General features: G+C 41.9%; 1 protein-coding gene across 2 annotated transcripts in view; it reads right to left on the minus strand.

Moving 5' to 3' along the window:
* Positions 1 to 19582, minus strand: part of ZDHHC8 (zinc finger DHHC-type palmitoyltransferase 8) — a 111778-nt gene extending 92196 nt beyond the window's left edge. For both annotated transcript variants that reach the window (XR_005603172.1, XM_039560954.1), the window contains exon 1: positions 19340 to 19582. Coding sequence is in view for 1 of the 2 variants with exons in the window: in XM_039560954.1 (XP_039416888.1) it covers positions 19340 to 19443 (104 nt within the window). In the remaining variant the exon portion in view is untranslated. The remainder of the gene's footprint in view (positions 1 to 19339) is intronic.
* Positions 19583 to 21254: the final 1672 nt, after the last annotated feature.

Raw genomic sequence — 21254 nt, forward strand, 5'->3', positions numbered from 1 at the left:
CTTTGCAGATGCAAGAAAATGAGCCAAATAAAAATTAAAAAAAAAAAAAATTTAATTTGTTCTGTACATATTTGTTGTTCAGTGACGGACCAGGTATGCAAAAAACCCATATTGTAACTAGGTTTCCTTTTTTGTGTTAAATACCATGACAGCTTCAGTCCTTTGCATTATTTGCTCATTCAAGTATTCATAATTCTTTCACTGTGACACGAAGAGACACATCAGTTCCACTAAAATTTCAAATACTCTTTTGCACTACCTTAAATCAATTAAATTGCTTGTATACAGAAAGAATTAAAGTCACCAACTGGTACATGAGAGTCACTTCATTTTTCTAATGTGTTTTAAAATAGCTAATGAAGGACAGGCTTTTTATAAAGCTTGGCACCTGTGTAAAAAACGTTTAAGCCTTAGGATCTGATTTTTTATTAGCCTCTTCTTTTGGACCTCTGACACTGCCCACCTGTCTCTGGTCACTCCGCATCACATTTCACCCCAGGAACAAAACAGGAGGTAGCAGGATAGACTTGCTTTCTTCCTGCCCAAAGACTTCAAAGGAAGGTCTCTTATGCCTCATTCCTGGGGAGCAAAATCTCCCTGCCAGCACCTGAGCACCTTTCTGAAATTACCAGTGCCAAATGAAAACCCAGAACAGTGACCAAAGCACTCAGATTCACTTTACCTCTCACTCCTCCTCTCTCCTGCACAGGTTTGCCCTATAAGCCAGCAAAAACCACTGTTGTGAGGAACAGCACTGTTGAAAAAGCACAGATTAAACACCCACTGGTTCCCAGTCACTCTTCCCCAGAAAGCATTCATTTGGGCCTCACCTGCTTAAGCAAAAACCACTCAGGTGAATAGCAAGGATAGTCCAGTGCACCCCAGAATAAGCCAACAGGCTTGGGCATTGCCAGGTGCTCTGAAAAGGCCAGAAGCCTGAGGTGGAACTTGGTACACAAGGATCGTGTTCGGCTGCCTCAGGAAGCTGCAACTCCTGCTTGTAACAGAGCAGGTTTAAGGTTCCTGTGAGTCATCCCTAAGCAGTACTGTCCTTCCTTTCAGCAGGTGCTGCAGGTGCCAGCCAGGGCTGTGCCTCAGAGGAGCTGCTGCTCTCTGAGCAGTTTCAGCACAGGAAAAGGCAAGGAGTGTAGTGAGGAAGACGAGCACTTTGCAGCACCCACTGAGCACTGTAAATCTCCCATCAGACTGACAGTGGGCTGTTAAAGCATGCACAAGGACATTCCTCCCCAAACCCCCAAAGAGCTTAAACAATCTTCACTCTGTCAATAAAGAACAGGAATGTTCTTCGAAAAGCACAAGATGAGTTTGCTATGGTAAGATTTTTATACTGTGCTAATAACTTAATGAATGAGCCAACTAGATTCACTACATCCAATTTGGGCTTCAAATATTCAATATATTCCTGGCAACAACTCTGCTATGCATAGGAGCTCCTACTCCAGCAGATATTAGTTCCAGTTGTAATTTTAAAAAGTAATTCATTAAAATGCTGTCATGGTATGATAACAATGTTTTTAATAACCTGTAAATCATTTAAATGCCTACATTCTTTTGAATGAATTTCAAAAAAAGGAAGATTTAACTACTGCCCATACTACACAGGGCTGGCCAAAACACTGACAGAAGAGCTACTCTATACTCCAGATCAATTCTCTTCTCCAGTCAGCCTTAAGAGCTCATTGCTAATATTAGCTTTGGGACTACATGAGATTTTAAAAGTGAACACAAGAGAGGCACTTTTCAGAGGCACACTGGAAAACAGTTTGGTTCCTTCCAACGGGCACTGAAGCAAAACTCTCTATACTCTACATCAGTGAACTATCAACCGCAGCAAAGCTTTTGCAGCAACTTTAAGATTTGGGAAAGCAAGGGAAAAGGATGACCACTTTTCTGTATCATCCAATTTCCATGAGAAAGAGTTGACAAGTTCAGTAGTCTGAGCCTGGAGAAAAAAGGGAGAGTGAGCACCAACTCCTTGCCAGCCATGAGTAACGGGGACACAGGGATATTCACACGGGCAGGGAGAGCAGATGTGGCAAACTAGCTTTTTAAACCATTTGGAAACAAATTGTGACTTCAAGCAGCAAGTCTGATTTAAACAACTGCAATCTTGCACTATCAGGATTATCTGTTCAATGTTTAGAATAATTCTCATGTTTCAAAACAAACTTACAATTTATTTTATGTTTCAATCTTTCTCCCTTTGTGGAAGATATTTCTATCAAAAATAAAACATTTCCAAAACTGTCTTCCAGTTAATGAAGTCTTTGTGCATCAAGTAAAAGATACTTCCTTTTGCAAGGAAAGTGTGAAGAACAGGAGATTAAACCCACTACATTAAAGTGGATTGAAAGCCCATCAGCACAGTAAAGAGAAGCTTATATCTCACTTATATTTCCTCCATGCACTCACAGCACAGTTATAACTTCAGTTCAATGTAAATAACACTGTTTTCATATACTTGTATTTCTTGTATCTAAAACATTAACCAGATTTCAAAGTTAACCTGGAATTGGTGCTGCACACGTAGACAGCAAATTAAAATGGTTTCTCATCAAGTCATCAAGCTTAAATACAGATGACCTAATGTAACTGGTGATGTTCAAAACCAGAGGTGTTGATAAGTCTGACTAATGAACAGTGCAGTAACAAGGATCACTGTATCACATGCTGAGGAAAAACTGCTGCTTAAATTTATCTTAGGTGGCATTAACTATTACTGCAAGCCAGAGTCTGGCATAAATACATATTTAGAGAGCATCAGCTTTTTCTACCCAGCCATGAGGCACTGAAATCTAAGAGAGGAGCCTCAGCTTGTTAAGACTGTGCTATAAACATACTTCCAGCAGTCTGGATACTGTACCAAAATAAACAGAGGCATTAAAAGCAGTTCTCCAGTATTTTTAAAGGGGCCCAGGAAGGACAGTCAATTTGGTTTATGCACAACGTGTTACTGTTTGGCTTTATTTCTAAATTAGGGGGGTAAAAAAGCTGGTAGACCAGAGCAAGTACTAGAAGATGGGCACCAGCCGCCTCTGTTCTGGGCAGGGCAAAACACATTGCTGTCACACTACCAAGTTTAATGCATAACAGTGACATCTCTTGACAGGTGTAGTATGAGCAAAGGCAACTATGATGGAGTGCTTCAGGATAAGAAAAGAGAAAACTGCAAACTGGGCTGAAGCTTTAGTGTTTCTGCTCTGGAAACTTCATTCCTCACACAGCTTCTGACCTAGTCACTTTTCCTGACATTGACAGAAGATGATTATTTCTCCTTGTCTCTTACTATGTACTCTCCAATAACAGGGTACAGCTGCCAAAGTTACCCAAACAGATCCCTGTAAAACTGTGGTAAATGCTTCACATTTTCTCCTTCTACTACATGAATGTTAATGTGGGCAGTTTCCACATCTTAAACCTTTTCTAGTCCCCAGAGAAGAGGCAGCTATTCTCTGGAAAGTTTCCTCTAAAAATCTCAGCCCTGTAACCAAACCCTAGCATTTAAGAGGGGTTAAAACTAACCAAATCAAGTTTTCTGTGGGATTAGCAGGAGGGACAAGGCTTTTCAGCAGCCAGTCAGCAGCAATGCAGTTGGCTGGTGAGGCTACACAGAATTATCTGCTGCCAGCCCCAGGTGTGGGGATGTTTGCAGCCACAGCCTCCCACCAGTGAACTCTCTTCACCAGCAGCTTGCAGAGCACAAGAACTGACGGACTTTGTGTCCCGTGCTTGAATAAAACCCTCAGCTCATGACAGAGAAGCTACAGCAGAACACGCAAATGGAGGATCCTCAAGTCACAGCTGAAGAAGCCACATTAACGTGACTCACAGAATCACAATGGAAATTCTGAGGAATTTCATTAATCAGAGTGAGCCATTGCTGCACTCTGACATTCAGCAATTTTCCTGAAGAGAGATTGTTAAGCGCTACTAAAAAACAAGTAGTTTATAGGCAGGAAAAATAGGCAAATCTGTTTTCCTCCCAACTTGTTTGACTGACCTTGTGGTACAGGTGGGACGATGAAGGTCAAAACCGCATTTTTTTGGTAAGTCTCCTTCTCCTGTATGTAAAGACTCATATAAATGTAGAACTGCTGGAACATCTACCTAGAAATGTTTCCTCTTTGGGGTTTGGGTGCCTGTGCCCAGATGCTGAGGGCTGCTGTGAGGGGAGCCCTTAGCAAGGCCGCAGCGCCTCGGGAAAGGGCAAAACCTGCACGGAGTGAGGGGAAAAGTCTGAGGAATGTCCCTCGAGTGAGGGGAAAAGTCTGAGGAATGTCCCTGGGAGTGGCTGTGCTGGATTCCCTGGCAGCCATCGTGGAGCAAATCCACACTGCAGCCTGCGGAGGAGCCCATGCTGGAGCAGAGGGTATTTCCTGAGGGAATGTGGCTGCGGAGAGGAACAGCAGCCATGGAGAGCCCACACTGAAGCAACAGAGAGGGGCTGAAATGGACTGACCACAGCCCACACTCCCCCTCCCTTTGGCCCTGCTCAGGGGGCAGGAAGAGGTGGAGGAGTTGGGAATAGAGGAATGAAGCTGAGCTTGCAAAAAAAAGAGGTAAGGGGGGGAAGGTGTTTGGGTTTTATCTTTGCTTTTCACCGTCCAAATGTATTTTAATTGGCAGTAAATTAATTTTCCCTGAGTTGAGTTTGTTTTGTCTCCGATGGTAACTGGTAAGTGATGTGCCTGTCTTTATCTCAACCCCCGAGGTTTTTCATCCCATTTTCCCCCCTGTCCTGTGAGGGGAAGAATGCCAGAGCGGCTGGGTGGGCATCCAGCCAGCCAAGGTCATCCGGGAAGGGCAGGGCAGAGGGAGAGCTCTGAACGGGAATTCTGCTCCATGCTGGGCTGCGAGCAGCATGAAGCACTTACGCAGCACTAACAGTCTGTAGCGATGGCTCCAGCACCTGGAACAGCCTCCCTGCACAGAATATTTCCAGATATAGCATCTGTAGCTATGAACCAGCAATTCTATAGGAAACATAAGCAAGGGTGCATTTAAACTGCTGTCAACACTAGCTCTGATCTTTCATCCTGACATTCACTACCATCAAAATCCAAGACTGAAGGAATGGATGGAGGAGTGACAGGTCTCACACAGAGCACTGAGGAAACAACAGCGAAAAAAAAGAAAAAAAGATAAAAAGAAAAAAAAGAAAAAAAATAATAATAAAAATAAAAAAACTATGCTTCAAAGCAAAAAGACAAGAAAAAAGATGATTTCATCAACAATCAGCCAGCCAGATTTTATTAATCCTGACTGTATTTGCAGGGTCTCCAAAAGACTACAGATTAGTGTCCTCCTTATGTAATTACTGCCAATCACCTCTTTGAGCCAGAAATACCAGACAGAAAGCAGTCTTACAGAAAAAAAAAAATAAAAAGGGGAAAAAATTCATCTTGTTAGCTTTAGATTCAATAAGATACTGGACTTAATGTGAATTCAGGGAAAGGAGATAAGAATCGAGGAGAAAAAGTAAAAAGATAAAAGGGCAAAACCCCAGCATTTGTTTTGAAGACTATTTATTTAAAATTGCTGCTGACCATAAAATGAACAAAAGTAACAGGAAAAAAATATTGCCATATCTAAGTGCCATGTTTCCGTGATAATATGGAACAGCATCATATGCTGCAATAAAATGTTTAGGCTGATCATTTCTTGTCTTTTTTGGCACTCTGCTGACACACTTTTAAAAGTGTTAATTAAAAAAAGAATCAAATCAACACTACAAATTGGATGGATTTGTGCCCTACAAACAGTCTCTTCTGACCAGTAATTTGTGGAGCTGGGGCTCAGCCAACTTCCAGTGAATCTGTGGAGAGTTTCCAGCAAACTGTCATCACAGCAGGATGCAGTTCTTGATAGGGTGATCATACATGGCAAGTGAAGTGATGCTGAACTGTCACTAAACAAGTCTATTTTACTGTGCCTGAACCTTCCTTTAAGGCTCACCCAAAAATGGGGATTGACAGTTTATATCCAGATATACATTTATACCATAATGCACCTAAAACCCCGTGGTATCCTCATGGAAACAAGATTTTTGGATGATTGTCACATTGTGGGAGAACAACAAAGAACGCTGGACCAGCCGCAGCTCTAGAACACACTTTTTTATATTTATAAATCAAATAGGCCATGACAAGAGACCTGAACATGCAGTACTTTCCCCTTAGGGGTTCTGACTTATTTCCTTTCTATCTTCTTTAGTTTGAAATAAAGAATTTCAGATTTCATATACATGAGAGGATTTTAGGTGTGCCTAGTGCAGCCCTCATACTGTATTCATCTATTGCTAATATTTTTAGAATTTCCAAGATACAGGTAAATAAGTACAAAAGGAAAGCTAATCTGCATGTAGAATACTAACAGTAATTTGCAAATTCAGTGTAGATGTATTGACTTTTGACAGGTTTCTGCTTTCTGAACATGGACCCAGTCAAGATTAGGCAAATACAGAGTAAGAATCAGCAGTCTAAGCCTCCCTTGATGTACCTTCTCTCCAGTACCCTTCAAAATATCACAGGTAATGTCAGGAAACTGATAGTGAAGTGTTTGTGTACTCTTGGAGAAAAGACAAAATTTCTTCTGTGTTACCATCTTGGAAATCAGAATATCCCTTCTCACCTGCAACTTCTTCCTTAGATACATAAGATGGGGGGGGGGGGGGAAATGAAAGAAATCCTTGCCTACTGCACAATAATTCATAATAACACTATTTTATACTCTCCTGTCTTTCCATCCTGCCCCCTACCACTTAAATGGGTGCAGACTGTAAATTGTCTGAAATATCTTCTAAAAGAGATAATTTAGCTTAAATCACTGCTTTCTGAACTCAGAAAAACAAAAAGAGCAAACAATACATTTTTAAGACTGTCACCCTACAGAAGAAGCAGATGTAAGAGAACTGACTTTGAGAGGGAGAGCTCAGTATTTCCTGAAATTTAGAAAGACTTTAGAAAACAAAGGAGTGAAGAGAAGCATCTGAAAACTAGCAGCCACTGGAAAAGCTGATGGGAATGTGTTCAGATATCTGTTGATGGGACTGAGAAGGCACAGGTATAAAGCAACATTGCATATTTTGCATTCTGAATCACTTTGCCAAATTAACTGTTAGGCTGCAATCTTTCTTCCACCTCTGCCCTTCAAGCAAAGCATTTGTCCCAATTAAGGCTTTAACCAAAATGATTCAGACGTTTCCAAGAGGAAGCTGAAGAATGCTATTCTTTTCTCCTGTTGAAAAGCTCACCACTTCAGAGTCACAGAACAGGATCTTGTCCTTGGGCCACAGACAGTCATCTTTCAGAATGGTAAGGCTCAGGACACGTGCATGATAAAGGCAGCTGAAGGAACACAATCAGCCAAGCCAGCAGGACCAAGAGCCCTCCAAGGGATCTAAACCAAGTGTGCAGTCCCTTGGATACCTTGAAGTAATCACTTTGCAGTGAGATTTTAATGGGCAGGTCAGGAGATCAGATTCAGGTTCTAGCTTTAGATGGCTTCATCCCATCTCAGTAATTCTTACACAGCTTCATCAGGTTATTTAAGCAGGCACAGTTAAGAAAGAGTAAGAAGGAAGCTAAGGGGAGAGATCTGAATTAGATGCAGCCTGTTTAATCAACTATCTCAATATAACTGTAAGCTTTTTTTTTTTACTAAAAAAAGAAAAGAAATGCCTTCCAAAAGAAGAGGCCACTGGGACTAAAAGAAGACAGAATGTATATTAAAGCCTCAAGTTTCCTAACTGAGGAGTTGGCAGGACTCACATGCCCAGGGGAATCAATCCCTCATCAGACATGCAAGCATCCACCCATCACACATGCATAGTATGCTGCTTTGGAGACTTATCACAACATACACAATGGCAGAAGCAGCCCAAAAGAAATGTATTTCTAGGGGAATCAAGAAAAAAACTGGCAAGAAGAGACACTTTTTTAATGATGCCAAGTCAATATTACACTCAAAATAGCCTTTTCTCATTTCCAAAACAGTTGAAGCAACAAAAATAAATAACGTCACTCTCAAAGACGCAAACAAAAGCACAAAACATATTAATCACAAAAATGCAGAATCAATGCCTCACTCCACTAAACAGGGCTCTCTTGTGTTCAGAGGAGGACAATGTAACTGGCAAATTGCTACACATCTCTTTCCCTTTTGACCAGCCAGCAACTCAGCTTACTGTTCTGGAGCAAGTAAATTCACAAAGAATTTCTTAGTGGGGAAGAAGATAGAAATGTTGGTCAGCTTCTTTGGAGAGGATGCCAAACATGTGTGAGTCACAAGAAAGACAGTGGCCCACTGAGAGCACTTACAGTTTCAATACAGAAGAGTTGTTTCATCAACCCCTAAAAGCCACCCCAGCTCAACAGACGGGATTAGATGTTGAATTACATCTTGTAGGGCTTCTACTCTGGCATTTCAGAAGGTAAACAAGCAGTGTTTTGTGTATATATTGGGCAAAAGGCCTTATCTACCTGAACAGACTGACCTGGAGATCAACTGTCAAGAGAGAAAGAGAACAGCAAAAAAAAACCAGCACAAGAGGCAGACAAGATGCAGCCAGATAAGCCCAGGAAGATGCAGAGTGATGGAAAAGACCAAACACAGGAAGTGAGAGGTCTGTTCTGTAAAGGTCTCATAGCTTAGTCCATAGCCATGCCTCTCCCGGAGAGGCAGAGTGGCTGGAAGCAGCTACTCAGGACACTTAAACCCACCGTAGTTCTCCGTTTCCTTCTGCTGTGAAGTGCCTCTGAAACGTAAACCACGTACTTGGGTTATGCTGAAAGTCAAGGGGCATGGCAGTGGGCTGTGACAGCAGCTGTGATACTTGGGGTCAATGCAAGTCCTGGGGTCAGATCCTACAGAGGATAACAAGGCTCATGTGGGAAATGAGAGGTGGAGAAAACATGGGTCTGGAAACCTTCAGGAGCACTTTAGGGCCCAAAATTCACAACTCCCCAGCACCCACTGCCGGAAGAACTAAGAAAACCCCACCTAGATGTAAATGGAGAGATGATAGCTGACTCAGAAGAGTACATCTCTTATCAGATATGCATTATAAATCAAACACAGCAGGCTAGAGAAGGAATCATTAATTTTTCAGTTCTCGAACCACAGATATCATGTTTAGCTCTATCCCACTAGTCTTTGTAATACAATGCAAGAAAAATTACTGCAAAAGTAACTAGTCATTGTGGAATCACACACAAATAAAAGTTTAAAGACTACAATGTTACCATTAAACTCTTAAAGAGAGACAACAAAGCTTTAGTACATGTATCTCTATATTCATGCATTCATGCAGTGTTCAAGAAACAAAACAGTCTTGCTGCATGAAGGATGGCCCAAAATGACATTAGACGGAGTAGAAACTGTAGAATTAACCACAGCTTCAGAAGCCCTCTCTGAAAGAACGATCTCCATTGAGTCCTGGGCTAACAGGGCCTCAGCCCTGGAGTTGGCACATTTGTGCAAAACTTCCTAAGCACCAGCACTTCAGTTGTACAGTGCCTCTCTGCCTCAGTTTAAGAAGTAAACAGGGATTATAGCGCTGATGACCTTATTCACAAGTTACCCTACTGGAGACCAGAAGGGATGGAGACTTCCTAAGAAGCAGCACAGCTTTGCCCCAGCAAAGTCTTCTCAACTCAAGCAGTAGAGAAAGCAGATGTTTTCCAACCTGTTTATTATCATCAGCCGGCCAAATTCAATGCCACATGTAAGACCTTGTATGTTATTATCATTGCGATCTATTTGTCAAATGCCATTTTCTAAAAATACACAAAGATGACACAACCAGAACCATTTCATTTCAAGGAACCAGCCCTTCCACTGTTAAAAAAGACCTGTATCTGCCTGTCCTCCTCCATTGTCCCCCAGATCCTTGAGAGCACTGCTCATACAGACTGGCTTTGATTTCAAAATCAATAGATTATGTAAGATGAGAGAACATACTTAGCAGAGCTCTGCCAAGAGGAGCTGAGGTGGTCCTTGCATTTTATTTTTGATACATAACTATCTGGACATAGATCACGTAGAAGTTTTGCTTCACAACTAAAAGAAAATATCACATTGATTCAGTGGCCACACCTAGCAAGCCCTGTTATTTTAATCCTGCATTGTCTTTGAACTGAAATTTCTGTAGCAGATATTAATTCCCTTTGTTGCTGCAGATGCTACAGCTTCCATATGATTTAGAAGTCACCTTATCAGGTTCAGTGGCTTCATATCTCCTTCTGTTTGACTTGTACTGTGTATCAGAAAGCAGCCATTTTATCCACCTCTTTTTACGGAATTCTCAAAACTCGGTCATTAAAAACATCTAGTGTGTTGATGCTCTTATTGTTCTTGCCACAAAGACTCATTAGCCACTTACACAAGATGCAGTACGTGCAAAGCCAGCTTCAAAGAGAAAAGAAAGATGTGAGACTTACGCACCACACAACAGAGAAATGAGACAATAATTTAACAAAAAACCCAATACAAAAACAAGAACCTAGAGACCTACAGTTACTGGTCAAACTCACAGGTCTTGACCACATGAAGATGACCATACAGACATCCTCAAGACCCTGTTCCATCATTGTGCCTTGGAATGTCAGAGGATAAGCCAAGTTAACAGTGTGGTTCCATAGGGAAGCCTTGAGGTAGTGGCTCCTGAGCCCAGTGCCAGACGCAAACCCCCATGGAGGGGGAGCTGCCCACCTACACAAGTCATGGCTCCTGCTGCCTGGAGCCAGGAAACAACATCATCAAATGCTGGGGCTTGGTAAAACACAGGAGGTGGTTCAGCAAGCTGCTGACAGTAGACAAGGGTTAACCACAGCATTATTAGATCATAACACATCTGGAGAGTCTTATTGCTGGGGCAAACATTAATCTTCAGAGAAAGCTAAACATGCAAAATGAGATCTCACTGATGAGAAAGAACTGAAAGGGAGGTTGTACACAATGAAAATAAACCTAAATAACTTTTGAAAAGTTAGGCTGAAAAGGGGGAGAGGAAGTATTTTTCCATAAAAAATACCTGCCTCTCCTAGCCGACTGGGATCAGAGTAAGTGGAAAAATTATAAGCTGAACTTTTCCATTTTGAAGCATTTCTGTGATTGACCCAAGTTTCAATTAAAACGATGCTTGTTTATAGAAATGTCCAAGCTCTCCTTATTCCCAGAACTGTACTTAAATTGTGTTGATATAGATATTACATTACATTATTTCCCTGAAGACATGAATAAGAGCTAATGTAAATGCCAATTTAGTTTTAAGAATCCTGGGAGAGTAACGCTTTGTCTGGCTTTATTTATGAAGGCCCTTATATATTTAAGCAGCCTGTAGTTTGCTTTGTTGGGCTCCAACTTAAGTAATTTGTTAATTTAAGAATATTCTGTGATTAGTTCAGTCCGAGTGTGTACCAAGGTTTTCTGGAGAGTAGTCATTTCATGGTGCACATGCACACTGGAAACAGCTACTTTGGTGTTTAGATTTCAAATTCAAGAGATACTTTTCCTGCACCTGGCTCCAGTGTCTTTTGCTGCTGGATGATCTCAACACGCGGCAGCAGAGCACAGGTATTTCATAAGGATTTCACATTTGAAGTGCACAAATGCTGTGTTTACAATTTCACAGAGAACCATGGTAACCGCTGCGATATCTAAATATGGGTTACTGTACAGTTTATTCCATAATATCCATCCTGAGAAAAACAAAGAATCAAGTACCCACTAATGTTTGTACAATACGTTTTAGAGCGTAGAATTTTAGGCACTTTGGACAGCTTTGAAGCAAGTCTAGCTAAATTGCATTAGTAATTGAAAAAAACCAATCAGTGACTAATTAAATCCTCTTTCTGGAAACAGACTACTGGCTGAAGATTTATGTAGTAGACACTACACTGTGGTGTACTCATTTGAATTAATTTTTCCAATCACCAAGCTAGGATCCCTAAAATTGCTTCTCCATGGTAAAATAAGATCAAGGCTGGGTAGGTTTTTCCAATCTATGGTATTCTTTGCAAAAGAACAATACAGCATTTCCATTAAAAACTGCAGCATTTCTGTCTCAACCTCCATGCCTCTTCCTCTCAATTTCATTAGCTGCTCCCAGTGACAAATGATCAACTAATAGTAGCTCTGTAACAGTGCAGCCAAATTGAACATTACTCTTGGATTATAGAGAAATGAGTGTTGTATCTACTGGCTTGAATCAAAGGACAGTAAATCAGTGTTCCACTTCTGCACTGATTACACAAGTGTAGCTCGTGTAGCTTTTACAATACTTCCCCCCCACTCCAGTTTGCATCTCCTTCATGCTCTAAACTGGCTTGCACCACTTTATTGCTGTATTCCAGGCATCTTCCATGGCAAAACTCATGGTTTCCCTTTGCTGGCCTTGAAAAGTTTCCTTGTAGCTTATACACTAAGTAAGCACAGAAAACTTGTTCCAGGTCATGTCTCACAGGTCCCACAGAGATCCCCACACCACAGGGCCCTACAGCTGATTTCAGCTGAGAAGCACGTGATAGCAGAGTAAGTTGTTTACACAATAATGTTATGTGTATAATTAGCAACACATATTGTTGCTAATATGTCCCAGGTAATGAACTTCAAAAATCAGATCTCTAAGGTCACCACATGTATTTATCTCTCAATTTAAGTTTTGTGTTTTCGGCAGTAACATTTCTTAGTTGACGTTACTAACAAATCAATTGAGCTTGAACAATCTTGTAGAGATTGTTTCTATTTATAAAAGGATACACATGTGGCATACTTGGACAAACAAGGACAGTATTTAAATTAGCATCTTGAAAAGGACTGCAGACAAAAAAAAGAAAAATTGCTTGTATATTCTTGTACAAAGGCTGAGAGACCCACCCTGATCTAATTGAGACACTCTCATTCCTACTTCCATATGACCTTAATCTCTGCTTATTAGGAAAAATAGAAAGGAGGTTGCTACTGGCATAAATCACACACTGTCTACAGCTGTAGCCCATGTACAGCAATAACTTCCACTACGGTAGCTCTTCTGCTTTTTTCAAACTGGATCTACAGTGAGCACTGAAATGCCACTGCAGTGGCTGCAGAAAGCTCTGCATCCACAGCTGAACACATGTAGCCATTTACTGCCTTCCACAAACACGATTCTGCTTTTTACTTTCTCAAACTACAGGGGAAAAAAAAATATTCCCATTGATAATAAATACCAGGTTTTGTTCTAAAGGAATGAATTTTAATAGCTTTCAGAAATGTCCTGTATTGACAACTTTGCTGTTCCCCTTGGAAGCAAGATCATAAAATCAGCTAGTTAAAAACAGTAAAATGGAGGCTTCTTATAGCATTAAAAACAAAACAAAGCAAAAACTTTTCACACTTCAGTTAAACATATTTTCCTGTTGAGATTGCCCATCTTATCCTGCATGACAAGGTTGTCTAGATTCTATTTCCAAAAATTTTATAGCAAGATGAAACTGCCATGGCTTAAAAGGACATTTCTTTGTCATAACAAAAGTAAATATTTTTCAGAAGCTTACAGACATGACAACTGAGATGACTGAGGTGAACCAGGCAAGCGTTACCTCTTCTGGATTGCAGGTAGAGTGGACAGGAAAAGCCTGCCATTAAAGATGCATTTAACATGGAAAATGTTAAAGTATCTCAGGAGGCCAAACTGCACTACTTGAAATCAGTATGTGACTGAAGTCAGTTTTAAAATTCACCTGAATAAACTGATCCACACTTTTTTTGCACATTCTTCTTCCCCTGTATAGTGTCACCTGCGTGGCTGTCAGTGAAGCTGCTCCCTACCAGTTCCAGCGATTTCTCAGTTTGGCATACAGAAAGCAAAAACATAAAAGAAAAATCAGAAATACATTAATATTCCAAGTAGTGAAGAATGGTGTGGAAAGAACATTCAAGGAGGGCGGAATTTGTTCCTTTTCATAATTAGCATTACCACTATTAAATGGACCCCTAGCATGGCTAGAAACAGACAAGGTAGAGGGGCTTTGTGCTCCAAAGTTTTCAGAATGCCAAGGATATCTGATCTGACCATCTGATTAGGATGGGGGGGGAGATGGATTGTGGAGTGGCAGTGTTTCCATGTGCTTTCACACACACCACAGCACACCTGGAACTTCTGGCATCACACAGCACAAGCAACTGCCACCAGAGCTCTCCAAATCCACAAGCAGCCTTCGGCAAGTTATTAGGCAGAAGCCAAACTGTAAGAAGGATGTAAGACCACACTCTAAGGCAAAATTCATGCTGTCCAGCAGCATATCAAGATAAAACAATTTGAGCTACAATTTTATCTTTATTTTCTTTGTTGTGCATCTACTTCTCAGCGTTCAGTTCTATTTCCTCTAGGCTGGTATAAAACACACCTGTGTTACAGATGAAGCTCCATACCATCTGTAATATACATTTCATCATTTGTTCTAACTGAAATCAGAACACTGAACTGGCAGAAGTGAGTATCTGCACAGCTGGAACTAAATACTTTAGGCAAGGAAAACATCTTTGGATACAAATCAAATTCACTAAAGCAAAGATGATCTTCTATTAGCTTGACCTTTGCTAGTGACTAAACAAACCCAAGTCAAAACAGCAGACCATATTTTTCCCTTTTGGATCTGTGAACACTAGCAAGTCATAGGAGGAAAAGATCTATCGGACAGTTCAAGAACTCTAGGTACACATTTTTTTCATTATATATAGTTCATACTATATTCATATTATATTATATTCATATTATATTTTCATTAACTACCATCCAGGATGGTTACTACAGTTTTGAACTTTAAGGTGCTATTACCTGATTATTTTAAGGCTGTTCCAGTGCAGGATCAGATGACTGCAGGAAGGGGGTAGTGCCTATGATTTAAGAGGTGAATGCATCGTAAGTGCATCTGGATTCATATATATCTGACTACAGAAATGCTGAGTCTTTCTAGTTCATTAAATACAGTAACATGATATACAAATGTGGGGGGAGCACAAATTTTTCTGTAAATATTCATCAATTGAAGCCAAGCTTTCCTCCCTGTTAAGGTAAATCTAGGAGCCCTGCTATGGAGCACAGTCTACCAGCCATTCTTCCTCCTTCTGCCATCTGAACAGCACAGGTTTAGCTATGTCTCTATTTTCTTTCGATCCCTACTGCGACTTCAGTTTCTCTTCTACACCAATTTATCACTCCTCAGTTTTTTCCTGAAGGTTATTGGTATTAGACTCCCTGTGCCACAGACTGCATTACAGTGCCAATTGCAGATGTCTGTGGTGTATATCTATGATTATCTCCCATTATGACTCTTAAGAACAAAGTTGTTCGCATCTTCAGTACTGACTGAATGTGTTTTCACCTTATTTGCGCTTTCACTTCACCCAGAAAATTACCCATTTTATTATCCCATTTCAAAAGATAATATACAGCAGTGTTACTACCATTATATCAAAGATGTAGTGGCACCTAGACCTTTGTTATGAATTACATGTTTCTACTGTATTTCAAAGGTGCTCAAGAAGCTGCATGCTACGGAAAATAGTCTGAAAATGGGTATTTTATCAGAAACTTCAGGCCTACAATATTCAGTGAATGATGAGCTTTTTTTTCCTTACTCAAATGAGCCACAGTTTCCCCTTAAAACCATATGCTTTCAGCTGGCTGTGTAATCTCCAGACACAGGCACTGCAGCTGCAGAACTAACTCAGAAGTTCTCAGCACTAACACCTACAGTAAGTAGCCAACTTAAGCAGGTGAAGAGAACTATTAGCTCCAGAATAATTATAGAATCATTTAGGTTGGAAAAGTCCTTTTAGATCACTGATTCCAACTGTTCACAGGTGACATTCTACTTGCTGACAATTAAGCTAAATTCTCTGCTAATACTGAAGGTGCAGAACCTAAAATAAGGTGGCAAGTTCTTGAAACTCAGGGTCTTTGAATGAATACAATTAGGTTTACACCACAGCACTTGGTAGTCCAAGGCATAAGAACCCAGACTTCATTGAAATTGGTTAATTTGTTATCTCTAACAAAAAGCCTTATGAGAAATACAAAGAAAAAATGGTTTTGGTAGAAATAAGTTCAGGTTTGCCAGGACTGAATCACTGGATTCGTGCTATGTTAAGAAGAATTGGTTCTTCCTTCATTACACTGTTTGATTTGCTCATATAAGTAAATTAACTTAATCATTCTACACAACATTATTGATATGTTCCTTCATAATGCTTAGAGTTAACGCTTGTTTACTCTCCCACTGTGACAAATCAGACCACCTACTCAGACACTGTATTTATTACTGAAGGAACACACATGGAGTGCTAAAAGCCTGTGATAATACAAGTGCAATATTTAGTTGCTTTTCCAGGCAATAATCTTGATAGCTAAATAGTTTAGTTCCCCCTCATAAAACCAGAAGAAATACAGCAGCGATACAGTGAATCGTAAATGCTTAGCTGAGGAAAAAGAATAAAGGAGAATCTAAAATGGAATTTTCCTAAAGTATAACAGTACCACCAATCAGCACCACGATGAACTAATAGCGGACACTGTGTAATTCAAACACTCTTTATGTGCTGCTTATTAGCAAAGGTGTTTGGAAAAAAAGTTAAAAATAAAGACCACATTGCTAAAAAGCTAACCCCGGCCTTCAAGTTCAAAGAGCTTTTCATCCAGCAGAAGATACTCATAATGTGTGGCATGAGCCCACAAACATGTCTCAGGGAGAAGCCAAGTCAGAGCCTCTGTTTTCATACGTGTTACTCAGAAATGTTTCCAGTGCCCTAAAAAGCTTATTTTTTCTATTCAGTAAGTGGTTTAAAACCAATTATTATTCAGTTTTTCCACTGCACTGAAGTTGCTCGAATCTCTGACACCCTACTGAGGTGATCTGCACCCAAAATTTGATAGAAGTCCCATCCATCTTCAGTTTCATGTGTTTATACACAGGTTACTTCATTAAGAGACACAGCAGCCTTAGAGTTTAATGACAGAAATAAGGAATTAATAAATACACACGTAAATCTGCCTCTGATTAAGTTCTTGTGCTATGACAAGCAAGCATGGATTGTATCAAAAGCACCACTTAAAACAATTTTAGGCCAGTGTTTCAACTGCTGCATCTCAGAGCTCTATCCAACATCAAACGAGTTGTGCAAATCAACACACCTGAAAATTCAGGTCTATCTCAGCCTTTAATAACATATCACAACAAAAAGATCTTCAGGAGACAAAACACTGCCTGTGGAAAAAGATAAAAAATGGAAATGCTCAGGAAAGGGGAAAAAACCCACCGCCACACAAAAGAAACTAATCTCATGCATATGGCTTGCTTTGATTCCACAACAAAGATAGATTTTACTAAAACTGCTCAGCATGAAAAACAACACCAATCCCATACAAACTCATCTGAGTATTTTTGAATGGACAGGACTTCAGATTCTGCCTGACAACAGTTGCTCAATTATGTGTTACTTTTATTACACACAAGACTTGGCAGCAGCAGAGAACGTATGTCTGGGACAATCCCTAAAAAATTTACTAACACTTCAAGATACACAGGCCAAGTTACAATATGGAGAGATCCTCAAAATACTTCATTTTGCATGTAATTATTCACTGATAACAGAGGGAGCAGAGCGAAGTTTCAGACTCGGTAACAGATTAAAACCGATTGCTTCTTCCATACCAATTGTAAAACGAACATCTCAGTTGATGTCCTGCTGCCAAAAGGATGTTTCAACAACAACTGTGTTACCAGGAAAGTCTCACATCACTAAGCAATTTGTAGCTCTACACTGGAAGTATCCTATGAAAACAAACATACAGCTTCCAAAACAACCTTAGCATAAATCCATTTCTCAAGCAGCCGGAAAAATAAATGCTGGCATTAAGGCCCCTTTTTTTATCATTTAATATTCGCCACTCCAATGTCAACCAAGTTCATCACAAAAGCCAACTTCTGTCCTGTGTTTGCCTATGAGCACCAAACTATAATTAGATGCCCAAATGATGAATGATAGGCTGATACTTGTACTAGCTCTTGAGGCTTGACCAGTTCTTGAAACAGTGTAATATCCTGAAAGGATTTACCCGTACTTCATATCAAATGCATTGAAAACAAGCAAGGAAAAATCAAGGCACATTAAGTCAAGAGCAAAACTCAGTGTCAAAATCTGTTCCGATTTAAGAAACTGTTAGACAAAACAACATTTACATTTTATTCTGAATTCCTACATTGACATTACCATACCAGTGACGAGCATTTTGAAACATCGAGAATCATATCACAGCCAAACCACGAAAGATAATGACACAGACACATACTCCCACTCTTATAGAGCCTTCTGCTTCCAACAGCTTCACTGAGCTAAGTTAAAAAATAGCAATGGCAAAACAAGGAAAACAGAGTTCCAAAATAAGTGCGACAATAAATCTTAATATGCAATAGCCATGTTTTCATCTTCCCAAAGGCAGCTTAGTCAAAGCTCCTTTCAGAGCACAGTTTTGTAGCATCTCTGGAAACACCGACACCTCTGCAGGGAGGGTGCCGCTAAACGCACAGGGTTAGCGAGCTACAGAACTCGAGTGTATAGAAAGGGAAAGGAAACAGCCAAAGCACTACAGCACTCACATATTAATATAACTACAGGAGATCTGCAAGCCGACAGCCACAGCTCCCTTCTGCATTTAAGGGAGAAGGGAAGGAGTGAAGAGGAAACAGGGGAAAAGTTTCCTCGTCTTTCCGTCAAGCAAATGTAAATTTGTTCATTAGCTCCTCAATCTTTCAGGAACAGTTACATAAAGATATGTAAAATCAGTAATCCTTAGAAAAGGATTCCTTCCACTTCAAAAGGCTGTGCCGGATAAACCCTGAGACACGCGAGAGGTTGACGGGAGAGGCCAGCTCTTCCTCCTGAAGCACAGAGACTCCAGCCAGCTGAGACACGGGCTGGATCCACGCCTGTCGGCACCGCGGAGGCTGGGGCTGCATTTCCCTCCCGTACACCAGCCCTGCACAGACGGGCAGAGGGGCTGCGGGGCTCTGGCATCTCTGATGCACACAGCCGGCAGCTGCGGGAGGCTGATGGGGTTTTACGTGCCATGAAATGGTGGATCTGACTGTCAGGCACGTTTTATGATAGGGAGAGATCGTGAGCCTCTGCAAACCCAAGCCGGGCAGGGATAGCAAGAGGCAGGCGGGGAGCGGGACCAGCAGAGGCAGGGCCTGGAGGACTGGCAAGCCCAGCCGCCTCCCCCCGCCGGGCCGGGTGGCCCCAGCCCGGGCCCCCCCTCCGCCAGAGCGGTACTTACGTGAAAACAAAAAATAAAGTAGTCGAACCCACTAATAAGGCAGCTGCTGTGGAGACCGGGATGTATTTAGTAGGTTTAAACCTCTTTCCAGTGCTGCTGGGCATCCTGTAGTTTACACATCACTATGTAAATCCAACCCGAGAGGAGGGAGCCGGGAGGATGCGGGTCCCTCCGGCGCGGGGAGAGCGGGACCCGGGCGGCTGGGAGGGACGGGAGAGGGACGGGAGCAGCTGACCTCCAGCACAGGAAATCCCACCCACACCGCCCAGCCCACTCGGCTGATGTCAACCAGCCCCTTAAGGTAGCGCTGCGGGGAGATGGGAGCGGGGCGCGCAGGCAGCGCAGCCCCGCGGAAGGGCGGCCGGTGCGGGCAGTGACGGCCCCGGGGCGGCCGAGCCATCGCCGCTCGGGCCTCCCGCAGCGGGGCAGCCCCTGCGGACAGGGGTGTCTAGGTCTATCCTCTCTACAAGAAGCCCCCCCTCCTCCCCCGAAAAGAAAAATGGCAATGAACTGAGCTCCACAGGGTGCTGTGTGGGACGCTGAAGCTCCTGTAGCAGCTCCCTGTACAGCGGGGCTCTAGAGGGGGCTGCGGGCACGGTACCGCCGCAGCAGCCCCGGAGCGCAGCGGGGTCCGCGCAGGGAGCGGCTCCGAGCGGGGCCCTGCAGGACAGGGCGAGCTGCACACGAATCCTGCCTTGCTAGCTCAGGGAATAAACCCTACTTTTCATTCTGCTACAGCCAGAGTCACAGTATTAACGGAACTGCTGCACTCTGCCAAATGTAACTGATTCCAAGATCCATAACTGAGTGCAAACATAACTGAAATTACACTATAGTCTGTTCTTTAAAAAACTATCCATTAGCATCAGGACGCAGACAGAAGAGGTAATTTAAGGTAACAACAGAAAGTTCACTGAATCGGCTTTCCCAAGAGTAGTGTGTGAATGGCTCCTCTGTTCACACTCGGGGGCACCACGCAGCAGCTCGCCTCAGTCACAAGGACACCCTCCGATGGGAAGAAAGGTTCAAGGCCGCTTGGAAGTTTAGAAATCAAGACCAGGAGCTGCATGCATCTTGCTCCCTCCCTCCTGCTTTCTTTCTCAGCTAATCCCCCTTTTGCAGCTGCCAACATGCAGATAAGTAACCCCTGCCTAACACAAAAGCCACATTTGCAGCATCTGCTGGGTGTTGTTAAAAGCAAGCTTGCCCTAGAAGGCATACACTGCAGTGCTGTTCTGAAAGGACATTCATAATTTCTTGTTTCAAGAGACTTGATTATTTCCACAGTCCTAAAAGTCTTAAGAACAGAACAAGTAAAACCCAACCAAAAATCTGTAAGGGTCCTCAGCTTTGCAGTTTGCAAACTGCCAACTCCCCCCTGCCCCCCCCCCCCCCCCCCCCCAAACAAAAACCAAATTTTGAGCATCAGCTTTAACAAAAGCAAAGCCAGCAAGTTCCAGCCTTAGGACATATGGCTATGTGAAATCTCAGCTTTTGCTAACAACTGCCCTGCTTAAAAAAAAAAAAAAAAATCTTATCCAAAAGGGACTACAGCCAGAAGGCAACTTAAAATGATCTCCAGAGTTGGATTTTAAGGAATGGGAAGGACAACATCTACTGAAAGTTAGTTATTTTTGAATGCTTGGGGGATTGAATGTTTCCTTGCTTCACTACTCCTTGTCATGCTAGCTTATTAGAATTAATTATTCTCCAACCCCTTGTAAGTAATCAAAAGGTCAACAGTTTTACACAGAATCAGGCTCTGCATACTAAGCTGAAAGGCTTCAGGTACAGCTACATGAGCATGTTAAATCAGATCAAAGGCACACCTGGGAAGCAAATCTCTCCATCACCATCACTTACCAGGTCTGATGTGTATTGCTGAGTGGTCTTCAAGGAGCCAGCTGGGTCCCTT

Source organism: Corvus cornix, chromosome 15, assembly GCF_000738735.6.
Source record: "Corvus cornix cornix isolate S_Up_H32 chromosome 15, ASM73873v5, whole genome shotgun sequence".
In the NCBI taxonomy this organism is placed as follows: domain Eukaryota; kingdom Metazoa; phylum Chordata; class Aves; order Passeriformes; family Corvidae; genus Corvus; species Corvus cornix.